Raw genomic sequence first — 24830 nt, forward strand, 5'->3', positions numbered from 1 at the left:
AGCAGAAGAGCAGCAGACATTTTAAGGGAAGTTTGTCATAACCAAGTCCAGAAGAGAAGATGCTCCGTTGACTGAGATCCAGGTTGGGAAATTGACAGATTGTGTCAGTCCCATTTCGTCGCAGAAGTCCTTTGCTGAGGTGCCATGGCTGTAGTGAGAGGTACCCACACCCAGTCAGCTGGCATGATGACAGTTGAAATCACCATATATGAGGAAGAGAGAGTTGGGATGATTAGATAGAAGTTGGTCCATGTTATCAGACAGCGAGATGTCGATGGAGTCATCACTGTTTGGTGAATAAAACGTTGTTTTATAAGTTATTTTTTCAACATGAAAATTACCATGACCATCCCAGATTCTTCTTCTTTTTTTTGGTCTCTATTCCACACGTTTGAGTGTTTCTCTTTAATTGAGAATATTTGACGTAAATGACATAGGAACTATCTTATTACCTCTGCCACCGAATGCCACTGTATATCCCCCCCCCCCCCCCCTGATACTACACCCAGAGATTAATGAGGCGACCCTCAAGTTGAGGGGAAGTGAATGCCCACAGCTCTTGCCCAGTACAAGAACAAAAGGAAGCAGCAATGTTTTTCTCTCTCTGCAAGAGTGAGTCTTATGGGAGAGCAAGGTTGACCTGACAGTGGGGAAGCAGGGCAACAACGATTGGGCACAATCGATAGGAGCACAAAGAAAGGGAATAGAGGAACAAACACTGAAACCAGCTGTTAAGACAGTTAGCTTCAGAAGGGTTAATGGAGGCAATAAAGATCTCATGGGTCAGGATTTGGGGGGAGGGGGTGGGGGTTAATGACATGAGGTGGCGGTGCACTTCCTGCTTGAAGTTCTGGAGGGAAGAGTGCAAAAGGGCGGTTCTCGGGATGGGAGAAGCAAGAAACGAATTAGTTGAGGTGTCCCGTCGGCTTGGATTTTGGGATTTTAACCGGGAGGGGGTTTCTGGAAGAACATGTGCCAACTATGAATATAATTATGTTCAAGGGAGATAGAATGTCCCACACCATGTGATAATTGTTGCTCTCAGCAGTTGTTGAGGACCATGTTCCAGCAGTACAGGCTTGAACTACAGATGGGTTCAGACCAGCTCAACAACACAACAACAGGCATTTTAAAGCCATTTTCCCTGCAAGAGCGGGGGTTAGCCTTGTGGGTCCCATGACAATCTTCTCCATGTTGCCATATTTTCTGCATCTCCCCTTGTTAACCCCCTTGCCCGCATTTCTTCTTCCACCACCTTTCGCCAAGTCTTTCTCGGTCTTCCCCATCCTCTACTTCCTTCTATATTCATTTCCATCACTCTTCTCAACCAGTTACTTTCATCCTTCCTCAACACATGACCAAACCATCTCAGCCTGTTCCTCTTCACAGCATCCATCACAGGTTCTATTCTCATCATCTTTCGCAATTCATTATTTGTCTTCCTCTCTCTCAACAATACTCCGCACATCCATCGAACCATTCGCATTTCCACCCTTTCCAGCCTTCGTTGCTGCTCTACGTCCATTACCCATGTCTCACTCCCATAAATCATAACACTTCTCACATGCAGCACACACCTTTCCCTTCAGCTTAAACGATACTCCCCTCCTCGTCAGCACGCCACTCAGTTCCCGAAACTTCTTCCATGCACATCTCACTCTGGCAAACTTTGCCGAGTCTGATCCACCTTCTCCATTCAGCATGTCTCCTAGGTAGCAAAATGTTTTCACACCTTCTAGCTTCACGCCGTCTCCAAGATCCAACCCAACATTTCCTCCGTCTGCAGCCCCCTCTGTGCACACCTTACACTTGAATGTAGCTGCCACACTGGTTAGTGACCCTCTCAGACCACTGCATTTTTGATGAACCCACTCAGCACACATTCTACATTGAATGGAGTTCACTCCGACACCCTTCCTCCACACAGCACACGGCCACTTCCCAGTTCTTTCCACCTCACCACATGCTTTACCACTTGCCATCACCTTCGTTTTTCCAATATTCACCTTCAGACCTTTTGTCAGGTTCAGACCAGCTTGATGTTAAAAAAAAAAACACGTAAAATTTCAGCCAACAAATGATTTTGGCTGTAAATGTATCACAAATAGCAGATCTTGAAAAGCATTCCTAGTTCTGGCTTCAGATTCTGGCTTCCATATATGCCAATTCTAGCTTCACTTGGTGTACACATTAATTATTTGCTCATCTCCCTGTCCAAGGCCAAGCTGTCATGCTCATCTTTATGCCACCGCTTTTTCTTGCACCTCTTATACCTTGCCTCCTTAGCCCTCTTCCACCCATCCCCAATACTCTTCCCAGACAAAGTGATCCCACCTATGTGCTCCTTATCTGTGTCCAGAGTCTGCAGTGGCGAGAGGCTTTAAACATTTTAAAGCTTGTGGTGTCTCGTTCTGCAAGCCTCGCCAGCCCATTGGAGACTCGAGCCAGCCTGGCATTGGAGCCCTCAGTCCCGCTGGAGTTGTCTGTCCATCGAGTCTGGAACGCCGGTGTGAAGGCCCTCCCTGGCAAGACGCTCGAATTCCACTTTGATGTGTCAGAGGTTTGTCGGAGGAGTCGTAAATTGATCTTTTGTAACGGAAGTAGGATAACTGGACTTCCTTTTCTTTGTCACTCCTCCTTCAGGGTTATGAGGTAATTCTGCTGTTCGTTTTGTTCTTTTTGTGATTGGCAGACGCCAGTTATTGGCCGTAAATATGCCGAACAACAAGGACCAGTAGGACATGATGGGAAACCAAAGGCCATTGCAGTTACAAGAAGCACCTCCTCCACCTCCTCCGGTTCTGGTTCCAATGCCCTCGTTCCCGTCAGTTGGAAGAAACCACAGCTTTCGCAGGTGCTCTTGGATGAAAATAACTTTATTATTTTTCTTAACAAAGTTTTGAGTTGTTGTTGTATAGCCCTGGAGAGTTCTCTTGAACATGCCCGCGACACAGAGACAGCCGATTGATCTCCCAGGAGCGACCCAGAGGTTCCCCGCATCTTGGATAGTGTACCCTCACCTTCACACATTCGTGGTCACGACAGAGTTAGACAGACAGAGAGAAACACACACACACACACACACACAAGAGGGAAAGGGCTGGTCCATGGGGACCAATCGGCACTCTGACCGTGACCGTGCTGGCGTGCTACCCTGACAAATCCGGGTAGCAGGGAAGAATGGGGAAGATTTGGCCCCCGACTTGTGTTGGTGGAGGAGGGGGTTGGGGGAACAACCACCACGAAGATGCGTCGCCCGATAATTGTCGGAAGTTTTGAGGTTTTAAAGCTGCTGAAAATTTTTCAAGCGATATATTCCATTTTTACCGCCACCACCGAAGGTGGATTCATTCATTCATTCATTCATTCATTCATTCATTGTCTGTTTGTTACTTGGCAAAAAATTTTTTGCGGCGTCACCCATAGGCCAAAGCCATCTAGAACAGTGTATGTATGTATGTATGTATGTATGTATGTATGTATGTATGTATGTCCCATCAAACGTATACCAATCAGAGCTGAGGATCTGGTCACTTGACAGGTTGATGTCATTACGTCTGATGTCATTACAGCGGTACGGCGGCTGACTCTCCACACACCGCCATTTTGATTTATATGCCGCTCATGCCGAACATATCGTCGAACCTGTCATATATCACAATCGCCATGCTCTACCTTTACATCTTTCATTCAGTGTGAAACACAAACAAACCGATTGTTAAAATGATCATCAAATATCGAAAGTATCAGCGTTATGTCTCTTCCAACAAACGGTACGTACCCAACCCCTGTGGGGTACAATCTAGGATTCTAGATTACAGTAGATCTTCCCTCAGTTCTGTAAGTAAAACTTACCTCACGGATGTCGGGATTCCTCCAAATTTCTTTGTTAAATGTTATGAACAGCATTAGCGACTGTTTAAAAAGCTAATTATGTGTGTTTGTGGTTTGTAGTGTGTGTGTGTGTGTGTGTGTGTGTGTGTGTGTGTGTGTGTGTGTGTGTGTGTGTGTGTGTGTGTGTGTGTGTGTGTGTGTGTGTGTGTCCACTCATACTTGCCTAAAGGTCACAATTTTAAACCGATACTTCACCAAATGGTAGAGTTCGTGGTCCGACAAAGTCTTATATATTTTTGAGGTCAAAAGGTCAACATAGGCTAAAAGCCAACCACTTTTTTCAAATTTCTAAAATCCTCAATTTTCATCCGATTGTCTTGAAATTTGAATACGATTTACAGATCAGCTAACTGAATTCAACCACCATCTATTTTTGAGATCAACATTGGTCACAAGGTCAACATAGGCCAAAGATCAACCACTATTCTACAAATTTCTAAAATCCACAATTTACATCCGATTGTCTTAAAATTTGAATAGGATTTGCATATCAGCTTACTGAAACCAACCACCAACTATTTTTGAGGTCAACATAGGCCAAAAGGTCAACATAGGCCAAATTTCTAAAATTGTCAATTTTCATCCGATTAACTTAAACTTTGAAGAATAGTTGCATATCAGGTCACTGATTTCAACCACTAATTATTTTTGCGATCAAAAGGATGCTCTACTGAGTGCCATTCTACTATGTTCTGTTTTGCCAAGTGTCACTCTATGAGTGATTTTTCATTACTTGCCGGAAAAAATTCCGGCAAGTATGTTGTTCGGTTGGTTTGTCTGTCTGTCTGCCTGTTTGACTGTGCGCAGCACTACGTCTACACCATTGCACGTAGAATCACCAAACTTTACACACCTATTTGTCTTGCCCTGGAATAGACTGTGCCCAATTGATGACGTCATCGGTCACGTGGTTCGGCCGCCATCTTGGAAAAACCGAAAAACTTTGCACCTCTATATCTCCGAAAGTGCTGAATAGAAAAAAATGAGACATGGCCATTGTAAAGAACTCTCCATGGGGAATAAAATATCTTAATGATGATGTCATTGGTGCCTCCATTATGACGGCATAATTCGACAAGTACAAAACTTCATCCGATCAAGATGAAATTTCTTGAGCATCATCAAGGAATAAATTAGTTTAGAAAACAAATAATGATGACTTCATCGGTCACGTGGTTCGGCTGCCATATTTGTCCAAAATGGCCGATAAAAAGTACATTCCGGCAAGTCCTCGGTCTCTGACCGATTTTTCATTTGTTTGTTTGTCTGTTTGTCTGTCTGTCTGTGAACAAAATATCTCAAAAAGTTGTGGACGGATTTGGACGAAATTTGGCAGAAAGGTAGTGTTTGTGGCAGGGACAGAATTATTAGATTTTGGTGAAGATCTGGATTCGGATCCGGCTTGTAGAATTTTTTAAGTGATTCTTCACCATTGGGAGATAGGGCCAAAAACGATACATGGCAGGATATCTCAAAAAGTTATGGATGGATTTGGCCGAAACTTGGTGGACAGCTTGTGTGTGTGACAAGGACGAATCAATTCGATTTTGGTGAATATCTGAATATGGATTCGGATATGAGAGTTATTTAATGTCTAAGTGCATTTTTAAGTGCATATAACATTTTATCGCTTGCACGAACCTCGATCTTGTATACAAAAAAAAAGAAAAACAAGTCAGGAGACGACGATGGTTCACGAGCGAGCGGTATTCAATGACAAAGGACGGACTATAACCGAAACAGGCCCGGACTGGGGGGTCGGGGGCCCACGTGGCAGGTGTCGGCCCCCGGCATGCGGTGTACATGCCTATTTGCAAAGGACCCCAATGCGCTGCGTGTGCAGGCCTTTAAGAGCCAGCTGTACGTAATTGTGTGTGGTGCTGGCCTGGAAATGTCAAAACGAAGGTTACTGACCTTGAAATGAGATAGAAAATAATGTATAATCAGTTATGAGGTTAGTTAGCTACACAATACCGAAAATTAGGTTCGATTCCGACAACTTTGAAAATTTGACCTTTGTGATCTTCAAAGGTCAAAGGTCGAAGATTCTGAAATTTGTTGGAAAACTTGTATTTCATGATGTATGTGATAATATAAGATCATGTATGACATTTCACCCTATCAGGAAGTGAACAATGTAATAAAACCATCAAAAATCGACTTTTCTAAATTTTGTGACCTTGTGACCTTGACCTTGGGGCGAAAATGAAAAATCGAGCTCCGTGGGGCTAGACAGTAGACACATGACATTGGCCTAACCAAATGTCGAAACCCCTGTCAGATTCCACCAAACCTCTCGGAGAAGATGTAGCTTGAACTCGATTACCCCCTAAAAAGACATCTTTTTGAGGTGTGGCTCCGCCCACAATGGGCGCAATACGCCCACTCTAGGCAGGACACAACTAGATCATGATATCAACCTCCCACCCAAGTTTCATCAAGATCGGATGATATCATCGGGTAGTTATGCTGCGGACAGACAGACAGACACACACCCATGACGAATATAGTGGTCACTCTGTTTGATAACTCGTGAACCAAAAAAAAGAAGCGATTCTTCACCATTGACAGATCGGGCGAAAAGCGATATATAACATGACATTAAAAAAAGTTATGGACGAGTTATGAATAAACTTGGTGGACGAGTTGGTTTGATGACGAGAACAAGCCGATTAGATTTTGGTTCAGGTCCGAATCCAGATCCGGCCCATCAGTGGGAGACAAAACATAAACTGTTCATCCTGGTGGAGGTATGCGCTCTAACAAGTGCTGTTCTAGTTGTTGCATGCTGCAATCTGTGTCGGAATATGACTTTTATCTGTCGCATTGTAGATCGGTGAGCATTTGTCCTTTTACAGAGACGCACAAGGGAGAAACTCGCCAATGTTCTGTCTCTCTGTGGACAAGAAGTTGGATTGTCCAAAAACCCTTCGGTGAGCAAGACGTCTGTCTCTCCTGTTGAACGGTGCTTTGATCAAGTTGTGTATGTGTGTGTTTCTATCTGTTTCTATGTCTATATCTCTGTGTTTGTCTCTATGTCTGTCGGTCAGTTTCAGTTTGTCTTTGTGTCTGTCTCTGTCTGTGTGTCTCTATATCTGTGTCTCTATATCTGTGTCTCTATATCTGTGTCTCTATATCTGTGTCTCTATATCTGTGTGTCTATATCTGTGTCTCTATATCTGTGTCTCTATATCTGTGTCTCTATATCTGTGTCTCTATATCTGTGTCTCTATATCTGTGTCTCTATATCTGTGTCTCTATATCTGTGTCTCTATATCTGTGTCTCTGTATCTGTGTCTCTATATCTGTGTCTCTATATCTGTGTCTCTATATCTGTGTCTTTATATCTGTGTCTCTATGTCTGTGTCTCTATATCTGTGTCTCTCTCTCTGTGTCTCTCTCTCTGTGTCTCTCTCTCTCTGTCTCTCTCTCTGTCTCTCTCTCTGTCTGTGTCCGTCTCCGTGTCTGTGTCCGTCTCCGTGTCTGTGTCCATCTCCGTGTCTGTGTCCATCTCCGTGTCTGTGTCCATCTCCGTGTCTGTGTCCATCTCCGTGTGTGTGTCCTTCTCCGTGTCTGTGTCCGTCTCCGTGTCTGTGTTCGTCTCTGTGTCTGTGTTCGTCTCCGTGTCTGTGTTCGTCTCCGTGTCTGTGTTCGTCTCCGTGTCTGTGTCCGTCTCCATGTCTGTGTCCGTCTCCGTGTCTGTGTCTGTGTCCGTCTCCATATCTGTGTCCGTCTCCGTCTCCGTGTCTGTTTCCCTCTCCGTGTCTGTCTCTGTGTCTGTCTTTGTGTCTATGTCTGTCTCTATGTCTGTGTCTGTCTGTCTCCGTGTCTGTCTCTCTCTGTCTCCATGTCTGTGTCTGTCCCCGTATCTGTGTATGCGTCTGTCTCCATGTCCGTGCCGGGTTATGGCTCCCAACACTGACTGCTCTGTTTTACACACGTGGTGTTTACATACATGATGGTGTGTTTAGGTGATATTCTCCTCGAGTGGAGAACTGGAGCTTGTGGAAGCACCTCCTTTAGGACCGTCCGGTGAAGATGTGGGTGGTGGTGATGAGGCACATGAAGACACTCTCAGTGAACAACATTTTGGAGTCTTCAAGGACTTCGATTTCCTTGATGTGGAACTCGAAGAAGCAGAAGTGAGAAATGGAAATTTATCTTGTTGTATTTGGCTACTTTTTAATTATCAATTTATTGTCTTCTTTTTTAAACTTGTTTCTATTGATTACATTGTTCTAACATGCTTCTTCTACCTCTCAACTAAAGCAAGCTGTATTCTTACCATGGTTATATTTCCCTTCATTTATATCCTTGTGCATTGGTATTCACCCTTTTCCTTTCCTTTCCAACATCCATCTCATCATTAAGCCATGTCATTAATCCTAATGCATAGCCATCTCTCCTTTGCTTCTTGCTGCCTGTATCACATTAGGAGCTCCTGGTAAGACCTTTTTCTTCCTCTACTTGGTGTCTCTATTGTTTTATGTAAATGGTCCTTACTCCTTGTAACTTTTTACGAAGTTCTCTCAGATGTACCAAATGTACAATTTGGCAGAGGTGTGTGTGTGCATGCAATGCATCATGTGTGTTCGTGTGCACATGATGCATGCTCGCACGTGTCTTACCATACAGTAGAGGCCAAAAATATTGGCACCCGTGCACCTTTTTCAAATAACTCACAATTTCCTCGAAAAAGAAGTTGAAATTGACAAAAGTATTTGGTCTCCACAATTCTTTATTTCACTGTTTATATTACAGGACCTTTGTTTTTGATTCAGAACTTAATATATACTTTAAAATCATAAAATAAAAAGAAATGGTATTGACAAAATTATTGACACTCTCGACTTAATATTTGGTAGTACGGCCTTTGGACAAAATAACTGCAGTCAAGTGCTTCCTATAGCTATGAATGAGCTTCCTACACCTCTCTGCTGGCAGTTTGTCCCACTCTTCTTGTGCAAACTGCTCCAGTTCTCCCAGATTTGAAGGGTGCCTTCTCCCAACTGCTGTTTTCAGATCTCCCCACAGGTGTTCAATGGGATTTAGATCTTGACTTATTGCTGGCCACTTCAGAACAGTCCAGCGTTTTCTCTTGAACCATTCATGGGTGCTTTTTGAAGTGTGTTTGGGGTCATTGTCCTGCTGCAAGACCCATGACCTTTGACGGAGACCCATTTTTCTGACACTAGGTTGAACATTGCGCTCCAAAATACCTTGATAATCTCCTGATTTCATGATGCCATGCACACATTCAAGGCACCCAGTACCCAGAGGTAGCACAGCAACCCCAAAACATCACCGAACCTCCTCCATATTTGATTGTAGGGAAGGTGTTCTTTTCTTTGAAGGCTTAATTTTGTTTTCTGAAAACATAGAGATGATGTGCTTTGCCCTAAAGCTATAATTTGGTCTCATCTGTCCACAGGACATTCTACCAGACAGATTTTGGCTTGTTCATGTGTGTTTTGTCAAACTCCAGTCAGGCTTTCTTAAGTCTCTCTCTCTCTCAGCAGTGGGGTCCTCCATAGAACCCCCTTTCATTGAGTTGTTGACGGATGGTGCGAGTTGTAACTATCGTACCTTGTGTCTGAACGCCAGCTTGAATCTGCTTGGCAGTTGATTGAGGTTCTTTCTCCACCATTCGAACAATCCTTCGCTGCAATCTTCGATCAAGTTTTCTCTTGCGGCCACGTCCAGGGAGGTTGGCTACAGTGCCATGGACCTTAAACTTTCTGATAACATTGCATACAGTGGACACAGGAACACTAGGGTCTCTGGAGATGGACTTGTAGCCTTGAGATTGTCAATGCTTGGCCACAATCTTGTGTCTGACCTCCTCAGACAATTCTCTGGTTTTCTTTCTTTTCTCCATGCTCATTGCGGTACACACAATGACACGAACCAGCAGAATGACTCCTTTTCTCTATTCAAACAGGTTGAATGAGTGATTTTTATATTGCCGGCACCTGCAACTCGCCATAGGAGAGTTCAATTCCAAAGTAAAGAAGAATCACCTGCTTGAAATCTAATTATTTCTAACAACTTCTAAAAGGTGCCAATAATATTGTCCGGGCCATTTTAGGATTTATTTGTGAAATAAGCTAAGATTTAGTAATTGTTTCAGCTTTTTTGTTTTGTTCCACTGCAAACCAAAGAAATACATGTGTGTACCAAAATATTTTTTCTTTAACAATTTTCTGGAAGAAATGGTGCATTATTTGAAAAAAGTGCAATGGTGCCAATATTTTTGGCCACCGCTGTATGTATAAAACAAGGTTCTCCTTTGCGCACCATAAATCCGGAATTTTTTGTGCCCTACGTGCAGGGTGAGAGCGTAGACAATTTCAACTGGGGTGTACGACGTCGTTCACTCGACAGCCTGGACAAGGAGGGGCTGCCATCGCTGCAGGAGTGTGATTTTGTGTGCACTACGCCAGGCCTTGACCTACACCACGCCGCCGACACGGACGAATCATCCGATGAGGAGGTGCGACCCAAAGGCAGAATGTTTGACTTTGTTATGCCTTAATCTTTGTCCTTGAACCTGATTGTGGTGATGATCTTTTTAAACTTTTGTTTTGAAGCTAACCACCTACTCACCAACCGAAGAATCTGTGCTGAGCCAAATTGAGGTTGCAGCATGTGATAATCTTCCCAACGGCCTTGGCACACCGGCCTCAGGCATGCCAGCCGAAGGCACCCCTGCGGGGGACAGCCCGAGTGTGGACATCTCCTCGAGTGAAGAGCACATTGTTTGGGAGGTACTTTTCGTTCCGTCTGTATCTAAATTGCATTACTTCATTTGTTAAACTAAGTGATCAAAAATATCTTGGAACTATAAATTTACAGCTCAATGGATTTTTTATGCTGAATGATCTTAAATTCGTGAAGTTAATGAAATTAAGGAATACCATCTCCCAAACTAAGGAATATATGAATCGAGAAAATCAGTTCGAGTTTGATAAGCAGCAGTTAAGATTCGTTATTAATTACTCGAGGGCACTGCTGCCCTCCAGGCAGGAGCACCCTTCCTTGCCCACCGTCGGTGGCAATGTGCTGCAGCACGTTCTTGGAAATGCACTTTATAATTTTTGTCATTTTTGAAACAAATTTTATTAATCACAACATGTACTTAATGGCCAAAAGTATGTGGACACCCCTTATAATTAGTGGATTCGGCTGTTTCAGCCACACCCATTGCTGACAGGAATATATAATCAACCACACAGCCATGCAATCTCCATAGACAAACATTGGCAGTAGAATGGGCCGTACTGAAGAGCTCAGTGACTTTCAACGTGGCACCATCATAGGATGCCACCTTTTCAACAAGTCAGTTCATTAAATTTCTGCCCTGCTAGAGCTGCCCTGGTCACCTGCAAGTGCTGTTATTGTGAAGTGCAAACGTCTAGGAGCAACAACAGCTCAACCGTGAAGTGGTAGGCCACACAAGCTCACAGAATGGGACCACCAAGTGCTGAAGGTCGTAGCGCATAAAAATCGTCTATCCTCGGTTGCAACACTCACTACCGAGTTCCAAACTGCCTCTGGAAGCAACGTCAGCACAACAACTGTTCGTCGGGAGCTTCATGAAATGGGTTTCCATGGCCGAGCAGCCACACACAAGCCTAAGATCACCATGCGCAATGCCAAGCTTCGGCTGGAGTGGTGTAAAGCCCGCCGCCATTGGACCCTGGAACAGTGGAAATGCGTTCTCTGGAGTGATGAATCATGCTTCACCATCTGGCAGTCCGATGGACGAATCTGCGTTTGGCGAATGCCAGGAAATGCAACTGCCTGAATGCATAGTTCCAACTGTAAAGTTTGGTGGAGGAGGAATAATGATCTGGGGCTGTTTTTAATGGTTTGGGCTTAGTTCCAGTGAAGGGAAATCTTAACGCTACAGCATAAAATGACATTCTAGACGATTGTGTGCTTCCAACTTTGTGGCAACAGTTTGGGGAAGGCCCTTTCCTGTTTCAGTATGACAATACCTCCGTGCACAAAGCGAAGTCCATACAGAAATGGTTTGTCGAGATCGGTGTGGAAGAACTTGACTGGCCTGCACAGAGCCTTGACTTCAACCCCATCGAACACCTTTGGGATGAATTGGAATGCCGACTGTGAGACAGGCCTAATCGCCCAACATCAGTGCCCGAGCTCACTAACGCCCTTGTGGCTGAATGGAAACAAATCCCCGCAGCAATGTTCCAACATCTAGTGGAAAGCCTTTCCAGAAGAGTGGATAGCAGAAGATGCTGTTATAGCAGCAAAAGGGGGACCAACTCCGTATTAATGCCTATGATTTTGGAATGAGATGCTCGACGAGCACATATGGGTGTGAGACCTTTGGCCATGCAGTGTATACTCCATATCATAATAAAAGGAAGATGATTTGTAATACCAGCTACCACCAAGGATGGGGCTATTTTCCCTACGTGCCCATTTTGGAGTTTCAGTCGCATCCATTTTATAGTGAGATTCCTTTATTATTATTTTTCCCATTTTTATATATAAAGCCTCACTGCAAATTTTCTGCACGTGAAAAAAAAAAGGTGGGTTTATGATTGAGAGGGGGGAGGGGAATGGATGATGCAAATTCTCGTAAATTAGCATCATATAACCGGTGTAGTGCAGTCTCCAGGTCAGAGAGGGTATTACAAGTCCCCAAACTTTACCGTACATACAGTATTCCTGCCCCACGTTTTCCAGTGCAGCGAGGTGTTTTGGATTACGCAGCAAAAGGTATTTTGAATAAGGACAACGTAAACACCCCTTGGCCGATCCTGTAGGAAGCGGTTGCTTCTAGTTTTACGTAATATGCAAAAATATATTAACTTTTTAACCTCCCTCTCCACTTACCATCCGTGACATTCTTCACTACTTCTACATCCGACCCAACTCTTTTACCTTCCTTTAGCATCCCCCTCCGTTACTTTTACATGTGTAATATGGAGATAGTCGTTAGTTGAAGAATGACAGATAAAAATCATTCACGAATTTGCAACAAAAAAATAATTGTTTTCATTTTTTGAAAAAAGTTATTATCAACATGAAGTGACATCTCTTCAGGGGTACTTGTTTTTCAAAAAGGCGATCCATTTTCTTGCACATGCCTTGCAGGATGAAGACATCTTGGTTAAGGAAGAAGGAGGAGCAAGTGAAGATGATAGCTGCTTCTCCACTCAAGACTCTCTTCTGGCTTCGGGAGAAACGGACAGCCGACACGATGGTGGCATCGAAGGCAATGGCTCAGAACCTGGAGAAGGGACTGAGACAGAAATTGAAGCTGGGATAAAAAACGATGATGTCGAGGCTGAAGAAAGTAGAGAATGCTCCAGTTTTGAAAGACCTACAGAAATGGAGTGTATCATTCCCAATCAGAATGGGGATATAGATCAGTTTTGTGATGGGGCAACTGAAGAAGACGAGGAGGAAGAGGAGGAGGAAGAAGAGGATATTGACGTGGTTGATATGGAGCAGAGGGAGGAGAAGGCTGAAGAGGATATTCTGGTTGTTGTGGAAATGGCTGATTATGCACTGGAGGAAGGGCCAGAAGGAGAAGTTGAAGAAACTGAGCAAAGCATCGAAGGAGAAATGGGAGAAGGAGGAGAAAGCACTGACAGCGCCATCGTTGTTCTTACGGAAACGGATGAGAAGGGTGATGACGAGTTGGAGCCAGAGCAAGCCTTGATGTCAAGGTATTTGTGTATAATATTCTGGTGAATCATAAAGTAAGTCTTTGTATTGCATGCGAGTCGAATAAATTAATCTGTACTTTGGTGATGTGCGCAGTCCCAGTGAGGCCGGAGGTAGACTATCGAGTTCCAGTGAAACTCGCTCCTTGACCCCTCCTCCACCGTTCTTTCCGGCCATCCTGGCAGCGTTCCGTCCACCAACTTGCAAAGATGCCGAGGAAGCTTGGAAAAGTCACGTCAGACATGCTCTCACTGACGCGGATGGCTCCTGTGCAGTGCACACGTTTCAGCTGTTCACTGCACTCTTCAAGGTGAGCTTTGGCTGGATACGGAGGAAATGGAAACGCTATCACAGTCGATGGAATTGGAAAGATTGATAGTAAACATGTGAATGATTATTGAGATAGTGTTGCTGGAAGTCGGCGACCTTGGACCTGCCATCTTCCAATTCGAGTCCCATGTTATCTCTCCTTCAATTTTTTTTCAGTACCTGCATCGTGGATTCAGCCACCTCACCTATTCGGTTAGAGACTACTTGGGTGGTGAACTTGGTGGTTTGGGTGCCCGATTCTTGTCATCCCTTGACGTTCTGCTGTCTTCTGCTGACTGTCCCACTGTGTTCGTCGACGCAGAGACGGTGGGTTTTTACCTCGCTCCCTCTGACGAGAACCTTCCATGCCACCTGTCTTCGGTCGGTACAAACGTGGCATGGTGGATATCCTTTAATACCTCGCCACGTGAATGGAGGTTGTGTTTTCATCTCGGTTCGTTTGTCTGTTTGTCTGTGAACAGGATATCTCAAAATGTTATGGCTGGGTGTGTGACAAGGCCGAATTGTTTTTATTGTGATAAAGATCCATATCCGGATACCATTAAAAAAAAAATTTCAAGTCATTCTTCACCATTGGGAGATGGAGCCCTAAAATGATGCATGGCATGGAGCATGATTATCTACAATAAATGGAGAGAGAGAGAGTGTGTGTGTGTGTGTGTGTGTGTGTGTGTGTGTGTGTGTGTGTGTGTGTGTGTGTGTGTGTGTGTGTGTGTGTGTGTGTGTGTGTGTGTGTGTGTGTGTGTGTGTGTTTTTATATATATATATATACAGTGGAACCTTGACTTACGAGTGCCCCAACTTACGAGTTTTTCGAGATACGAGCCGTCGCTCGGGCGGTTTATTGCTTTGAGATGCGAGCCGAGATCCGAGTTACGAGCTTTCGCCACCCGGTCACGTGGTTATCTTGCCGTTCAAGTACAGTACGTATCTCTGTCGTATAGCGCTGCATTTTTTTTTTCGCATTTTGGTTATTTCGAGTTCACGCCGCCAGGTGGGTTCTGGTCACGTGGTTATCTTGCCGTTCAAGTACAGTACGTATCTCTGTCGTATAGCGATGCATTTTAGTTTTCGCATTTTGGTTATTTCGAGTTTACGCCGCCAGGTAGGTTCTGGTCACGTGGTTATCTTGCCGTTCAAGTACAGTACGTATCTCTGTCGTATAGCGATGCATTTTAGTTTTCGCATTTTGGTTATTTCGGAAAATTTCATGTTCATGTCGAACATTTCATGTTCATGTTCATGTTTTCATGTTCATGCCATGCCAGGCCACAACTTGTTCAGAGTGCCGGCGATAGCTCGCCTTCTCTTTGTGGAAAACACGGTGAGATCCTTAACATCCAACAACTAATGGGACGCAAACGGGGCGCCCAGTTTAGCGGTACACACATTGATGAATCACCCTGCCTGTGATTCACCCATGACAGGTTATAGCTGGGTCGGGATTCAAACCCAGGCTGGACAGTTTAGACTTTAGAGTCAAGTGTGCGTACCTCCAGTCCAGGCCATCCTGCCAACTTGTATGCTGCATACAGGTGAAATATAAAGCGCGAGATATTTTTATATATACTGTATATTTAAAAAAAAATTGGTGTGGTTTTTGGCGGGCTGGAACGGATTAATAGCATTTCAATGCATTTCAATGGGGAAATTTGATTTGAGATACGAGCAATTTGAGTTACGAGCTCGGTCACGGAACGAATTAAACTCGTAAGTCAAGGTTCCACTGTATATATATATATATACAGTATATATATATACACACACGTATATTATTATTTTTTAATTCTCAAAGATGGTATCAGTAATGGGGAAAATTACTGTTTAGTACAGGTGTATAATCAAATTGGAACTTGGGATGTCCATGAGAGCCAGTACGAGGAAGAGGAAGAGTCATTACCATCTATAGCACCACCCAAGTCAAATCTATGGTCCATCGGCACATGACCATTCTCCATGATGTGTTACCATTTAAGTAGCAGACTCATTTATCTCTGATGATGTGATAACTGAACCTGATAAAACGCTCAGCCAGTTGCATTTTTTTTTTTTGGAATGCTCAGCTGAGTTTTTCAAAACACCATATTTTTGATTGACACATTCTCTTTTTCTTGATGCTCTCTTTTTCCTTTGCTGAAGAATGAATTCTGTGTAAAGTGGTTTCTGTTCAACGAAGACGTCATTAGATTGGTTAGACAATGGACCGAGGACCAAAATTAGCGGGCTTTTCCAAGTCTTTCAGAGAGCTGTGATTGCTCTGTTTGTGACCTCTGTTTATTAGTCTGTTTATTCGGCCTCAAAGTGACGTTTTCTTTTCTTTTTGAAAATCGTAAATATGTCATCGTTTTGTTGGCCACGTGTTTAAAAATGAAAAGAACGCCCCGATCTTGACGATTGTGCAGTTATTTACTCCTCACTCCTCCACTAATTTTGTTTTATTCCAGCTAATGTCATGTGACCTGCTCGAGAAGATAAAATTTGGTGTTTTGGAACTCCAGGAACACCTGGACACGTATTATTGCAGGAAAGAAGCAACACAGCAGGTCTGTAAAACGTTTTATCCTGATTTATGTTTTTTGTTTGTTTTGTGACTCTCAATTATTATTCACCTCTTCAATTAAATGTTTTTGGAGCTTTATGATGTCATGTTGCGTCATTACTCTCCCTATACTATGTTACTGATGAAACCGTTTTGATCGAGGAATTTCCTTGTGCGGTCTACTTAGTGGCTGGATGACTGTCTGCGAACGTTCACGGCTCCCGGAGGTTGCTCGGAAGATGGTGTTGTGACCACTCAACCGCACAGCACCCTGGAGAAGGTTTGGACCTAACCAGGCCATCATGTATTCATAAGTTCTTTAAAAACCTCCAAGTCACAAAAGCTGTTGTTGCATGAGTTTTTGAGGTTAGATCACATAAAATGCAGCTTCTACCAGTGGTGCATTTCTCCAGCAATACGCGACTTTTGCAATGACGTTATCCGCTTCAGAATACCTGGCATGCATGAGCAGAAACCCCTAGTAATGAGGTCCATTGGGTTGGCCTGGACATGTATCGTGTGTCAGAGAAGGATTTTGCCTTGAAACCGCTCACCAAGCTTTTAAAGAAGCCGAAAATACTTGGAAACATACTTGCAAGAAAGAGGTGTTCCTCTGCGCAATGAAAGATTTGGAGAATTTTCTGATCAACTCGTCCAAAACATCCATCCTGCAAAAACTTCCGATAATGTGGGTCCGTGAAAGGCCAGAAGGTTCGTTGATGGGCGTGTTCTACCCAAACATTAGTGCTTCTTAACACCGATGGGAAGGTCATATCTGGGGCTTGTCGATGCATGTGAAAAGTTCCAAATGATGATAATTACTATTAATGCTGTTTGGGAGGAGATGGATGGAGTGGGAGTTGTGTGGGCTGTGAATGAAGTTATAAATGGTTTTTTATTATTATTTGGTTCTGGGACCACAAGTGAAGTTCTACTCGATTTTTGCATCTTGTGGTGAAAGTAGTGTGTGTTGGTTATCTCAATATGTGGGTTTCAGATGGTGGAAGGAAGCCCTCCCAGGTGTGTGTGTGTGTGTGTGTGTGTGTGTGCGTGTGTTTGTGTGTGTGTGTGTGTGTGTGTGTGTGTGTGTGTGTGTGTGTGTGTGTGTGTGTGTGTGTGTGTTTTTTTTTTTTTTTTTTATTAACTGTGGCCAGCGATCGCTGATTGTATTAACAGAAAATGATAAGAACCCGACGCCTCTCATCCACGGATATTTGTCGTGTTGCTGTATTCCCGTGAGTCCGATTTCCATTCAGGAACACAAAAGTTATGGTAAACCATTTTGAAATTGCCGATCTCATTTCAATGCTGAAAATTATGTTTAAAAGACTATTTGAATTGCAGGTTTCATGCTGGCAAAGACCAGTCAAAAGTGCCCAGCGAGCGGAATAAAGTCACTGTAAACGCACACATAGCGCATGCGCAAAATCCCTCATTTGGCATTCATACGTCATTTCGAAAGTCTCGGATTGTCAGGCAGTACTGCTGCCTTTACGGCCTACCCAACGGGTATGGTTTGTGGCTGACTATCAGGGCAGAATGTGGCGGAGCCTAACTGTATGTGATCACGTTAGCATGCCATAGGACTTTTCTTGATTAATTATCGTAAATGAATGCAGGTATGTGTCGGGCAGTGACATTTTGACAGATAATCTTTTGAATAAAACGTGTTTGTGTTTGTCATTTTGCCCAGTTCTAGAATCATTGCGATTTGTAACGACCTTGTTCATGCTTTTGCTGCTTATTTTCAAATTTTAATGTTTTAATTTTCTAAACTAATTTTCTCTTTTCTTCTTTCCTGACTTCCATTGTTTGTGTTGTTTTTAATTATTTTCATCGATTTTTTTTAAACCCTTTTCTTCGATCATTCCTTTTTCACTTACTCCTTGGTATTTCATTCTTCTTTTTTAAATTCCATGCATCTCATCTGCACCCCTTTGTGTGTAATAGCAAATGGAAACGCTGGCCGTAAGTCCACACAACGCATCGCACACAAACCGGGGATCTTCAGCGGATTGGAATTAACATTGTGCTTGTAAAAAAAAAAAACGCAACCTTTCATTGGAATCTTGGGGGAAATGGAATAGGTATTTTCGCTCTATCATGGGCTGTGGGTAATAAATTGATCTGAGTGTTTTGTGAAGACATCTCTTTAATTTAGGCCCATATCACATCAAATCAAAACATTCACTGATAATTTGAGGTTAGAAGTCCTACAGAACTCTTTTTCCTGTGAATTTATGTAAGTGCTGCCCTTCCATACACCCCCCTCTTCCCCCCCCCCCCCCCCTTCCCCTACCCATTTCCTTGCTGTTATGTTGTTTTTAGCAAATGGAGCTGTGCCGACGACTCTACAAGTTGCATTTCCAGTTTCTGCTGCTCTTTCAATCGTACTGCAAGCTTGTTGGTCAGGTGGACGCCATCAAGCTTTCCCCGGATGTGAGTTTATGCCTCGTAATGCTAAGGCGTAATTCCGGCTGGCTTTTGAAGAACAAATTCCAGCGGTTCCTTATCCTTTTTTCTATATATGGCCATTTTCATGAGGCCAATGGCATTTGTGTCTTTTTTGCAGACAATGAACTTGCATAATATGGACGGCCTCTCCTCAAAGAGGACAGCTACCTGTGGCTAATTTTGCAATAAATAGTCTGTTGTTGCTCTCATCAATAAACCACCAGGAAGTGCTTCACACACCACACAATGTGCAGAGAGCTATATGTAGTTAGATTAAGAGAATGTCATCCAAGGTGTTGGTCTACTTTCTCTGTTATCTGACTTGCGTAGATTCCCTTAATTTGGCAGGTGGTGTGAGAGTGGTACCATCTACATCTTGGTGATTAACTGGTGAAAGCAATAGTAGAGTAGTTTTGCAAAAATAAAATTGGCCACAGTAGGTTTGCTCTTCGAGGAGACTTCCATTTATTGCGAGATGGTCTGCATAATTTAATCTCGAAAGCATGTCGTTGTCCTATTGTAATCCCAACACCAGTTGAGACTCGAGTGGGACAATGACACGTTTTCCAGCTTTAATTGGATCAGCATTTGATATTGATACAATATCGTTTCGATTATCCCGACCCAGCTATAAATTGTGATCCATGTGTTTCACAAGCAGGGTGATTCAGCATTGTGTGTGCCCTCACTTGGAATGACGTTAAACTGGGCGTTCCATCTGTCGTTCGTGGACGTTGAAGATCCCACGGTGTCCTTCGTGAAGTGTAGGCGAGCTATCGCCGGCACCATGAACAAATTACAAATTCCGTCTGTAACATAGACTACTGCTGGGAGAGGGATGGCAAACCAACCAGTATAACCCAGGGCAAGGAACTGCTTTGGCAGAACCAACCCTCTGTAACATAGAGTATAGTACATCATATGGGAGTTTCTATTACATTGCTCAATTTAATTGTAGGCCTCAAATTTTCGATACCGTACTCACGTTTACCTTCTACGGGATATTTTGGATCAAATGGAGAGATTGGTTTGACGAATTTTGATTGTGCAATTCAATCCAGCCTTGTTTCGATTGTAACGTGTTCCTCCAGGTGATGGATTTGAGCAGTGAGCTCACGGGCATACGACAGGATTTGCGCAGTGCCGCAGCAGGAGAAACTTGGAGACTGGAAGATGAGAATGCCGAGCCTGATCCCTCGGACTCTGCTTTGGAGAAAGATGCGCTGGCATGTCCTGAGGCAGCATTGTCGCTTCTGACGGACGCCATCGCTAATGGATGGCACGCCGATGCATTGAGACTGCTTCGCAATAGCAGGTACGTGTTTGCATTAATTGTCACGCCGCTTGTGTTGACTGGCGCAATTTTTTTCGTCTTGGCTTCTAACACCATCTTGCATTTCCTCACCCTAAGGGAGCATTGGCCCAATGACATTTTTGGCTCTCCGACCGAAGATCCGGTTGCCACTCTTCTCTCGATTCATTTCCGCCATCTAACGCTTGGCCAGACAGGTTCATTGGCTGTTGTCGGTGGCTCGATGGTGCTCAGCAGGGCTTGTTCAATGCTCATGGCTCTAAATCAACATGTGCTCGCTGCTTTACGGGGACTGCGCCCCATCCTGCCCCGACCCGAACCTTCGCCTTGATCGGGCCTTGATTGATTTGGGGTTTTGCTGTACTAGGACCAACCCCCAGTGCACCTCGCACATTGCCTGGTGGTTGGATGTGGTTCACACTGTTATTGATCCAGTAGGTCACACATCCTGAATATTTCCATGTCTCTTCAGTGTATTCTGCCCACACACCAAGCCTGTAAAGCGTGTGGGAAAGCATGAGATGGCACCGAAGAGGAGAGGAGGAAAAGGATGAGTGTGCTTTGAAAAGTGGAGATTTTTATTTTCCTCCTGAATTCCAAGGTGATTTCAAGGCCAAGCAGAGTATAAAGTGAGAACTGAAGGATCCAGGGACCAGCAAGCTTGTGTTTGGAAGGTACAACTGTGAATACCCATTGTAAAATGTGGAACACTTCCGACGACATGTAAACTTTGGAGCCCCGACCTCTGTTGTTCGCTAATGTCTTTCCGTGACCATGTCGTCTGTGCGCTGTGTCAAATAGAAACGAAAGTTCTCCTGTTAATTCGTTAAACAAATTAGTATTTTGCTCTGGCAAGCTGCTGGACAGCTTTTATGTACACTGAATTACTGACAAGAGACTGAGGATAAATTAAGATCCCGATCCCCATTCCATGACCGTGTTTCTTTCCACATGCCACCTGCAATACCTCCAGTTGGAGAGGCCGATAGCTTGATGGTAAAATCCAACAACCCTTTCATATCTAGTCCACTGACCCGTGCACTAGTACAGTCAATTTGCTGCTTTTAAAATTGTCTACTTTGAGGCTGAAAGCAAGTTACCGGCAGTAATAACATTGTCATGTCAGAAACCGAACATTCTGGTGGCAGCTGGTGGAATGTACATTGGGTGAGCTATAACCATTTGTTTTTGGGGGGGGGTTTTGGGGGGGGGGGGAGTGGGAGGGGGAAAGAAGGGGTAATTTTAGGGAGGGAACTCATAACTTATTGACCTGTACATAATTGCACTGGCTTCTTTCCATTTTGTCTACGTGCAAGTCGCACTCTGATATTCGGAGTACGTTCCTGAAATGCCAGGCGTCAATAAAACTTGCCTAAATCTTCCTGTGTGCGATCTGTGCTGTATTTAGTTCGTTTTAATCCAGAAGTCTAGGCTCATGGAAGAGTGAAAGGAGGTTGAAGGTTGAAAGACTCACTGAGAGTAGAAGAGAACAGATGAACGAGAACAAATTCCCAATTCCTGCTCTTAAACTATAGGGGACACAGCACCAGTGGCATGGCCAGGCTTCCATCAATGATGCACACTCACATCCAGATATTCCAGATGAAAAAAATGAAAAGGATGAGGAGGGGGAATTGCATGACTGCAATAAGCATATTTTGAGGCCTATTATCATTTTCATCATTGCCTTCTGTGTGAGACTGTGTAGTGTCAGGTATACGTGTGGGTGGAGTGCTCTAATAAATAAAATAGTCATTGTCTTGTTCGGAAATCAAAACATGCTAGTGTCCTCTACAGACGAGGGAAAAGAAGAGTCGTTTATCAGCAGGAAGATCGCTCAGGATAGGCCTTTAAGCTCCCCCAACCCGCCATCATCTCTACATGCATATCCCCTGCCCTCTCCCTTCCTCATTTTACTTCTCTGACCAATCCGTTGAACTCTGAAATGTCGAGCTGTTTCATCCTGTCTTGTGTGGACCACATCTCCCAACTGACCTCTAAAGTTGACTAACTCGGAATGTCCACAGAGCTAAGGCTATTCTGAGTCGCTTGGAGCTCATCCCACTATTAATTTGCAATTGGTCACTGGCTTTGACATCAATCCTAATTTTTATCACGGACCATAGGCATCATAAAACTACATATATCGAACAAACAGTTTCAAACGGAGCACTTTGCCGCCCTTAGAGCATTTAAATTGTATCAGATGTGACAATAAATGTAAATTGTTGCTCCCAGTTTGTCGGCTTGATGACACAAGACACCATTTGCATTTTTGCCGTCTCCATCCCTACTCAGTTTAGAATTCCTTGTGAGCATGGGCAACTTGATAGTGACAGTGAATGGGTCCTTCATCCAAAGTATCATGGAACATGTCCCTCAACCCCCTTTTATGCTAAATCATTTCCGCTTTACCTCTCGACGCCTCCCCCCTCTCACCATCAACGCTCACACATGTACATCAACACACACACACACACACACACACACACACACACACACACACACACACACACACACGTACGCCCAACCAACGCCAGCACGCACGCACGCCCAACCAACGCCAGCGCACACGCATGCCCAACCAACGCCTGAGCGCACGCATGCCCAACCAACGCCTGCGCGCACGCATGCCCAACCAACACCTGCACGCACGCACACCCAACCAACGACTGCGCGCACGCACGCCCAAACAACGCCTGCGCGCACGCATGCCCAACCAGGTTGAAGCCAGGGATTTTTGCTTCCAGGGAATGTTAAGGCTGATTGAGATCCAAAGTCCAGTCTGACAATTTCCTTATCAGAGCACACGGTGGAATCCTGTGATCTCTTAAACTGCAACCTATATCAAGGTAGTCATCTGGAACAGTCTCGGACAATGGACTCCGAGTGACGACATTTATCGCTCTCATGAAAGTGACTTGAATGCCTTTATAAGCTTGCAGAATGCTCCTTATTTTTTCAGTTGAGAAATGGTGGGTACCATTTCCATTTTGTATCCCACTGAACAGTTTACATTTTGTATCCCACTGCACAGTTTACATTTTGTATTCCACTGAACAGTTTACATTTTGTATCCCACTGATAGGCGACATCTGGATTCGAACCTGAACAAAAATCTAATCTGCTTGTTCTTGTCACCTTGGCAACTCATCCACCTAGTTTTGGCATAATCCATCCATAACATTTTGAGATATGTACATATGGCTATGTATATATGGCTATGTATGGCTATGTATCGTTTTTGGCCCTCTCACTCGATAGTGAAGAATCGCTTACAAAAATTCTTGGAAGCAGATCTGGATTTGGATCTTTGCCAAAATCGAATAATTTTGTCCTCGTCACATACCGATTGACATGGGCATTGAGGAAGTTAGGAGTGGAAGAATGGTTGATCAGAGTAGTGATGGCAATGTACAAAAGAGCACGCACAGCTGTAAGGACGAAGGACGGGAACAGTGGTGAGTTTGAGGTGAAGGTGGGAGTGCATCAGGGGTCGGTACTAAGTCCACTACTATTTGTAGCTGTGATGGAGGTGCTGGCTGAGAACGTAAAGGAGGGTTTACCGTGGGAGTTGTTGTATGCAGATGATCTGGTGGTGTTTGCGGAAAGTATGGATGGACTGAAGGAAAATATGAACAAGTGGAAGGAATGTATGGAGACAAAAGGTCTGAAGGTGAATATAGGAAAGACGAAGGTGATGGCAAGTGGTAAAGCATGTGGTGAGGTGGAAAGAACTGGGAAGTGGCCGTGTGCTGTGTGCAGGAAGGGTGTCGGAGTGAACTCCATTAAATGTACAATGTGCGCTGAGTGGGTTCATCAAAAATGTAGTGGTCTGAGAGGGTCATTAACCAGTGTGGCAGCCTCTTTCTTTCTTCTTTTTTTTTTTTTTTTGTATACAAGATCGAGGCTCGTGAAAGAGCGAACATTAATCACACAGAAAGACAAACCGACACATAAAACATATAACATGGGGAGCGGTAGACAAGATGGGGCGAGAGGGGGAGGAACACAAACACAACATCTGAGAGTTACATTCAAATGTAAGGTGTGCACAGAGGGAGCTGCAGATGGAGGAAATGTTGAGTTGGATCTTGGAGACGGCGTGAAGATGGAAGGTGTGAAAACATTTTGCCACCTCGGAGACATGCTGAATGGAGAAGGTGGATCAGACTCGGCAACGGTTGCAAGAGTGAGATGTGCATGGAAGAAGTTTCGGGAACTGAGTGGCGTGCTGATGAGGAGGGGAGTGTCGTTGAAGCTGAAGGGAAAGGTGTATGCTGCATGTGTGAGAAGTGTTGTGATTTTTGGGAGCGAGACATGGGTAATGAACGTAGAGCAGCAATGAAGGCTGGAAAGAGTGGAAATGCGAATGGTTCGGTGGATGTGCGGAGTATCATTGAGAGAGGAAGACAAATGATGAATTGCGAAAAATGATGGGAATAGAGCCTGCGATTGATGCTGTGAAGAGGAACAGGCTGAGATGGTTTGGTCATGTGTTGAAGAAGGATGAAAGTGACTGGTTGAGAAGAGTGATGGAAATGAATGTAGAAGGAAGTAGAGGACGGGGAAGACCGAGAAAGACTTGGCTAAAGA

At 44.1% G+C, this 24830-nt stretch overlaps 1 protein-coding gene across 1 annotated transcript in view; it reads left to right on the top strand.

Moving 5' to 3' along the window:
* Positions 1-21615, top strand: part of LOC137439633 (protein furry homolog-like) — a 162862-nt gene extending 141247 nt beyond the window's left edge. The window contains exons 50-63 of the mRNA XM_078768349.1: positions 2360-2560; positions 2693-2854; positions 6753-6827; positions 7866-8036; positions 10226-10387; positions 10485-10661; positions 13024-13601; positions 13696-13909; positions 14086-14235; positions 16374-16472; positions 16656-16748; positions 18797-18907; positions 20014-20237; positions 20334-21615. Of these exons, the coding sequence (XP_078624475.1) occupies positions 2360-2560; positions 2693-2854; positions 6753-6827; positions 7866-8036; positions 10226-10387; positions 10485-10661; positions 13024-13601; positions 13696-13909; positions 14086-14235; positions 16374-16472; positions 16656-16748; positions 18797-18907; positions 20014-20237; positions 20334-20565 (2649 nt within the window). The 3' untranslated portion in view covers positions 20566-21615. The remainder of the gene's footprint in view (positions 1-2359; positions 2561-2692; positions 2855-6752; positions 6828-7865; positions 8037-10225; positions 10388-10484; positions 10662-13023; positions 13602-13695; positions 13910-14085; positions 14236-16373; positions 16473-16655; positions 16749-18796; positions 18908-20013; positions 20238-20333) is intronic.
* The last annotated feature ends 3215 nt before the right edge of the window (positions 21616-24830 follow it).

The sequence above is a fragment of the Myxine glutinosa genome, chromosome 14, assembly GCF_964187855.1.
Source record: "Myxine glutinosa chromosome 14, kmMyxGlut1.1, whole genome shotgun sequence".
Classification (NCBI taxonomy): domain Eukaryota; kingdom Metazoa; phylum Chordata; class Myxini; order Myxiniformes; family Myxinidae; genus Myxine; species Myxine glutinosa.